The sequence below is a fragment of the Rutilus rutilus genome (assembly GCF_951802725.1).
Source record: "Rutilus rutilus genome assembly, chromosome: 11".
NCBI classification, from domain to species: Eukaryota; Metazoa; Chordata; class Actinopteri; order Cypriniformes; family Leuciscidae; genus Rutilus; species Rutilus rutilus.
Window position 1 is genome coordinate 821358 of NC_140216.1, and position 7631 is coordinate 828988.

General features: G+C 42.6%; 1 protein-coding gene across 4 annotated transcripts in view; it reads right to left on the reverse strand.

Moving 5' to 3' along the window:
• Positions 1-7612, reverse strand: part of ago4 (argonaute RISC component 4) — a 32577-nt gene extending 24965 nt beyond the window's left edge. For all 4 annotated transcript variants that reach the window (XM_084424070.1, XM_084424069.1, XM_084424068.1 and 1 more), the window contains exon 1: positions 7420-7612. In XM_084424070.1, the coding sequence (XP_084280196.1) occupies positions 7420-7438 (19 nt within the window). In that variant the 5' untranslated portion in view covers positions 7439-7612. The remainder of the gene's footprint in view (positions 1-7419) is intronic.
• Positions 7613-7631: the final 19 nt, after the last annotated feature.

The window sequence follows — 7631 nt, forward strand, 5'->3', positions numbered from 1 at the left end:
GGAGCATGATCTGCACTGGAGCATTATCTGCACTGGAGCATTATCTGCACTGGAGCATTATCTGCACTGGAGCATTATCTGCACTGGAGCATTATCTGCACTGGAGCATTATCTGCACTGGAGCATGATCTGCACTGGAGCATGATCTGCACTGGAGCATGATCTGCACTGGAGCATGATCTGCACTGGAGCATTATCTGCACTGGAGCATTATCTGCACTGGAGCATTATCTGCACTGGAGCATTATCTGCACTGGAGCATTATCTGCACTGGAGCATTATCTGCACTGGAGCATTATCTGCACTGGAGCATTATCTGCACTGGAGCATTATCTGCACTGGAGCATTATCTGCACTGGAGCATGATCTGCACTGGAGCATGATCTGCACTGGAGCATTATCTGCACTGGAGCATTATCTGCACTGGAGCATTATCTGCACTGGAGCATTATCTGCACTGGAGCATGATCTGCACTGGAGCATTATCTGCACTGGAGCATTATCTGCACTGGAGCATTATCTGCACTGGAGCATGATCTGCACTGGAGCATGATCTGCACTGGAGCATGATCTGCACTGGAGCATGATCTGCACTGGAGCATGATCTGCACTGGAGCATGATGTGCACTGGAGCATTATCTGCACTGGAGCATTATCTGCACTGGAGCATTATCTGCACTGGAGCATCATCTGCACTGGAGCATTATCTGCACTGGAGCATTATCTGCACTGGAGCATTATCTGCACTGGGGCATTATCTGCACTGGGGCATTATCTGCACTGGAGCATTATCTGCACTGGAGCATTATCTGCACTGGAGCATTATCTGTACTGGAGCATTATCTGTACTGGAGCATTATGGCACTGGAGCATTATCTGCACTGGAGCATTATCTGTACTGGAGCATTATCTGTACTGGAGCATTATGGCACTGGAGCATTATCTGCACTGGAGCATTATCTGCACTGGAGCATTATCTGCACTGGAGCATTATGTGCACTGGAGCATTATGTGCACTGGAGCATTATCTGCACTGGAGCATCATCTGCACTGGAGCATTATCTGTACTGGAGCATTATCTGTACTGGAGCATTATGGCACTGGAGCATTATCTGCACTGGAGCATTATCTGTACTGGAGCATTATCTGTACTGGAGCATTATGGCACTGGAGCATTATCTGCACTGGAGCATTATCTGCACTGGAGCATTATCTGCACTGGAGCATTATCTGCACTGGAGCATTATGTGCACTGGAGCATTATGTGCACTGGAGCATTATCTGTACTGGAGCATTATCTGTACTGGAGCATTATGTGCACTGGAGCATTATCTGTACTGGAGCATTATCTGTACTGGAGCATTATGGCACTGGAGCATTATGTGCACTGGAGCATTATCTGCACTGGAGCATCATCTGCACTGGAGCATCATCTGCACTGGAGCACTGGAGCATTATCTGCACTGGAGCACTGGAGCATTATCTGCACTGGAGCATTATCTGCACTGGAGCATTATCTGCACTGGAGCATTATCTGCACTGGAGCATTATCTGCACTGGAGCATTATCTGCACTGGAGCATTATCTGCACTGGAGCATTATCTGCACTGGAGCATTATCTGCACTGGAGCATTATCTGCACTGGAGCATTATCTGCACTGGAGCATTATCTGCACTGGAGCATTATCTCACTGGAGCACTATCTGCACTGGAGCATTATCTCACTGGAGCATTATCTGCACTGGAGCATTATCTGCACTGGAGCACTGGAGCATTATCTGCACTGGAGCACTGGAGCATTATCTGCACTGGGGCATTATCTGCACTGGGACATTATCTGCACTGGAGCATTATCTCACTGGAGCATTATCTGCACTGGAGCACTGGAGCATTATCTGCACTGGAGCATTATCTGCACTGGAGCATTATCTGCACTGGAGCATTATCTGCACTGGAGCATTATCTGCACTGGAGCATTATCTGCACTGGAGCATTATCTGCACTGGAGCATTATGTGCACTGCGATATACAAAATATATATATTTTTTCTTCTTTCTTTCCTCTCTGATGTGAAAAATGATCCTATCCGTGGCTCAAAAACCATAAATAATCCGAACCGTGAATTTTGTGTGATCCATTCCACAACTACCGACGTGCCCTTTTCCGTGCTCGGCTTTCAGATTAATCGACAGACAATGACACCGAAACAAGCAACTTAACAAGACAACATGACAGCCACCTTGACCTTCAACCCCCAGTGGGGTAAAAAAACACTAATAAAATAAGGAACAATAACAGCCAATCATGTGTCCCGCCTCCACACAAGCCATCAGACAAAAGAGTGTGTGTGGGTGTGGGTGTGTGTGTATGTGTGTGTGTCCTGCACAGACGGCAGCAGGGTCACATGGGGGTGGGGGTGGGGGTGTGGGTGTGGGTGTGTGTGTGTGTGTGTGTGTGTGTGTGTGTGTGTGTGTGTGTGTGGGGGGGGGGGGGGGGGGGGGGGTGATGCGATGACCCCAACACACACTCGCCTGCTAAAACGCTCACAAGTAAAATCTAACATTTTAAAACATGATGGAAATTTAATTCAATCCTCATCAGGGACCAACGATTTACTCAAGAAAATCAGAATCCAGGAATTTACAGCATAATGTGGAATTGTACATGTTTTGGATGAATAAATCAAAAGCAGGGCTGTACAGTTATTAATCACACACAGTTTCTGCTACCTGTAAATTTTAACAACCTCTGTTGTGCAGGAATTATTTAATAGTCATTAAATTACATAATAAAAGATTATAAATTAAAATAATAAATGCATGCTTTTATTTTATTACCACCGTTTTTTAATAATACATTTGTATACAAACATAAATCCAGAAAAAATACAACACAGAATTTCTGAAAACATTTCATAGGGTCCTATTATTGTAATAACATAATAATAATAATAATAATAATAATAATAATAATACATTACATTTTTAAAGTTTCATGACTTCAATTGATTAGTCAAGCTTTATTTTGATTATTAAAGTTGAATTAAACCAATAAAATGGAATCCAGATTCTCTGAGCTGTTTCCCCCCCTTCATTTATTTATTTATTTATTTTATTTATGTGGCTTTTTTCACAGATTTTAACTCAAAAGCGACATCCAATCATTAAGAAAATAGATTGTCTAAAATAAATGTATTTATTTCTACAATCTATTCTCTCTATGACTGATGTTGCTTTTGAGTTAAAATCTGAAAAAAAAGCCTAAATATAAATGGAATTTAGGAAAACGTCTTTTATTGGACCCTAAAAATTATTTGTTAAACTATTAATTGTTAAATTGTAAATTTATTAGTCAAGCTTTTTGATTACTAACATTTATCCATTAAATGAAAACCCGGAAAACACAGAATTTGGGAATAATAAAACAGAATAAAACCCCCTGGTTTGACAGGGCTCTCCCTATTGGACACGAGAAGCAGGAGCGCCTCAAACGATGCAACATCACTTCCTTATTTCAAACTGTACGATGTATTTTGGGGGATGATGGTTTATTGGGGCCCATCATGTGATACGATGCACCCGTTGGTCACACCGCTGTGTTTGCAGGCGTCGAAGCCCCTCACACACACACGACACGCTCCAGTTAGCAAGACAAGCGGCAGGAAGAACAATTGGGAGCCTCTAAACCGTCCCGTCCACACACTGCCCCCCCACGCCAACACAGCCCTGACCCCAGCATGAACACGGCCGGGGGGTGGGGGCGGGACACACCGGGGGGGGGGGACTAGGGGGGGCAAAGACATCTATTTTTTGATTAATCGTTTTTTTAATAAAATTTTTTCTGTGGTCGATTCAAGATCGATTCTCAAAGGCCACGAATCATTTTTTTTCATATTTATCTATCAATCACCCAAACGGCAGTATTAGCGTTCCTCCACTGCTCACAGGCCTGCAGTCTCCGTGTTACAGCGAATACTGAGAGATTTGTGTGTTTTATCTTAAACACAGAATAACCTGATGGTGTTTGATCGAGGCGAGCGACTCTTCAGTCCCATTCTCAGCATCAGTTTCTCACCTCGCCTCTAAACCCTGTCGACTCATCGAATGCATCTGAAGTATAGAGTTAAGTTCTAATCTACCTAAACTATAAAGAGTTCAATATACAGGTTTGTGGCTCTTAATTTCTTTTTATTAAATGAACCACTTGTAAACTTATGTTCACTGGTCTTTTAATAAATATAGGATTTGTATTACATCTATTCATTGAGGGGAATCGAATGGGAACATCTGAATGGAGACGGGGAACCAGGAGCACTCTATATATAGGCTATCAGCTGTTACACTACACACACACACACACACAAGAAGTGGGAAGCTAGGGCCCAATGTGCTCTCCTAATGCTTTCATTTGAATTATGGGTAAAATAACCCCTGAACATAAAGGCACTGGATTGCTCATTCGATCCAGAACATCAAATAACAGCTTTGGGGTCTAGAAACCATTTGAAGAGTACGAGCATCTACTGAATACTGGGAAGTATACACTATTATATTATAGTACGTACTTTAAAATATCAAAAAACAGCTATACACACACACACACACACACACACACACTGTTGCATTATTTTCCTGTTTTCTCTGTAAAGCTGCTTTGAATCTATATTGTAAAAAGCGCTGTATAAATAAAGGTGACGTGACTTTAATAGTAAGTAAATCAGCTCCACGACCCACTGCGGTCACATGACCCATTACACTACAGGTGTAGTTATAAATGATCAATTCTGTGTGAATGCCGTAACACTGGGTGGATCCAAGCAAACATTTCCTCAAAAAGAGAAGTAAAAGCGTGTAAGCTGCACTTCATCACAGCAGAAGTGAACATCTAGTTTTGCTTTGATGCATTTTGCACATACACTGAGTTACGTGTGTGTATTTCATGCAGGGATGCAGCGATAACTCCATGTTTGAAAGCCGATAACTGAGATAGATATATCGGCTGATAAATCTACTTCCAAATTGTTACATCATTTTTGAGAGCCTGAGCCTTTACAAAAACAGAAGTCTCATCACTCCTTGCTTTGGATCTGATTTTCCCACATTTTTACTGCAATGCATTAGAAATTTCAATTTGAAAGGTTAAATTTGGCCATAAAAAAGTGCACTAAATGCATAAAGTCCAAATAGTATCCCAGCATGCATTGTGTTTCTAATGAGGGTTTTGCTGTGAGCTCAGCGAGCTAAATGGCATGATAGGCTTAAACTGAGGGGCATCTGGAGCCAGTGATGATGATGATGATGAAGACACAGGCAGATCACCTGGATTATATAGCGGATGCTCCGCATGACAGATCCATGTTTCCGGCACACGGACTCACGCCAGCGCCACGATCGATCAACGCATCAGATCTAGTCCAACACAAGAGCTGCGGATCCTTCATACGTTTCCTCTTCATTTGCAGAAGTTTAACAGTACTTATGAAAAGCATAATGCGCAAGATGGCAAAAAAGGTTCAACATGAATGAGAGTTTCAACTAAAGATGCACCGATATGAACATTTTTGGCCGATAATGACGACAACTCATGTTTGAAAGCCGATAACCGATATATTGGCCGATAAATCTAAATACTCATTTTTAGAGAGCCTGATTACAAAAACAAAAGTCTCACTATTTAAAACCACGTCCCAAACACACAATTATGATGTTCTCATAATAACTGTATGCAGCCGATATGACAGACATGTTGAACTTTACTGTTTTTTAAAAAGTGATTCCAATCATATTTCAAGCAATTAAAACTATCACGTTGAACATCTGAAGCGTCTCAGCTGAAGGAAATAACACATTATTTATCAGCTTTAATATATCGGCCAAAGGTTATTATTGGGCTGATAACAATGTTATCCGACACCGATATATCGTGCATGGCTAATTTCAGCCCATTTTATTCCTTCAGTGTGGTGCATATGACTGGATTCAAATCTCCTTTAGGAATTGAATGGATGGTGAAAGTGGGAATTACAGAGTTTGCTAAAACAATGCAACATTACTAAACAGTTATGCAATTTACTACATTTAGATTAAAGATTGCAATTTTTCAGGGAGGCATTCGAGAACGATGCCAGCGGATCAATCATGGTCTTGTTGATTTGTGTAGTAACAGGGAAAACCAGAGCTGATGTTTGTCAGGAGCCACAACACTCCACGCACACAGAGCTTTATTGTGGCCCAGAATTACGCAACAACGATAAACATACATTGTCATTCTTGCACTTTGATGGCAGATCTTTGGCCTGACCTCACAGCTGGAGAACGAAAGCAGCATTTACAGAGAAAACATTCCCAAAACACACAACAATTGCTTTTTTCCTTTTTAATAGACACCCTATTCATTTCCTTACAAAGTGTGCTCTCTAACAAAGCACTGAGAGTAATGTGCATGGCTTCCACATTGTCTTGTACACAAACATGAATATAGACATTACTGACTGGATAAACTGAAGTATATGAGCCAGAAGATCTGCAAGGTTAATGAAAAGCGAGACGTCAAAAGCACATGCATTCACTTTGCAAGCAAACAACATGAAAACAAACGCATGTGGTAGCAAAAGAAAATCAGCTTGTGCTCTAAAACACAGCAATTTGAAGAAGTCAAAGAGGACTAGCTTTTAATAAAATGATGATAGCGTACCCACATCCGATAATTATCATGCATGACATGCCTGAGATCATAACTAAGCCTGTTTGTCAGAGGTCAGCGAGTTCATTCTTACAGTGGCTGCTCGTTAGCTGTGCATGGAGTCAAATGCGTGCCTGGCTCTGAAAGTCCTGTCAATCGCTTTCCTCTGGCATGGTCAACGTTTAGGCATAAACAAACGCACATGGGGATCAAACAAAGCGCCAGCAATTAAAAAAACAACAGACCCCGCGCGCGCGCTTTAACTTAACGGCACGCGCACGTCCTATTCGCGTTACGAGCTCGCGCAAAACACCCATAAACGATATTTGACAAACAAACAGTCGAAATAAAACCCAGAATGCGTGTCGCTTTCGAAACAAATGTCGTGTTGTTTATTATGCAGGCTTGTTCACGGCAGACGCGGAAGGAAAATGCGTGTGGTTAAATCCCCACCACACAATGCCGTCCTGTCTTCCGCACTGGACTCGAGCCATTTAACGCTCATTCAGTAATAAACACACACTTGTTGGCTTCTCAAATACTCGCTCTGAAGGGTGGAGTGCGATTATTAACGGTTAAGTGTCGTCAGGATGGTTTTGACAAACAGGCGCGGCGTGATAAGTGGATTGTTTTCGTTTTTTTTCCGTTGAGGCCTAAACAGCGCGGAGCCTCGGGCCCTGGTGAGGCAGAGCGACGGCCCGCGCTACGCTGTCACACGGCTTAATTTCCCGCACTTACCGGGTCCGGGCGCTTCCATGGCCGAGGGATCTCTCTCCGTCTCTGTCCCGGCCTGGCGGCTCCGTACCGACACTGATATTGGGGGCGGTATCGCGAAGCTGAAAGTGGCTAATTTAAGAAATGGAAGGATGCGTAGATGTGTAGCGCTGTGCTTGCGTTGTCTTCTGAGTGATTTAAAGCAGATCCATGGGATTTGTAAGTGCGCATGCGCG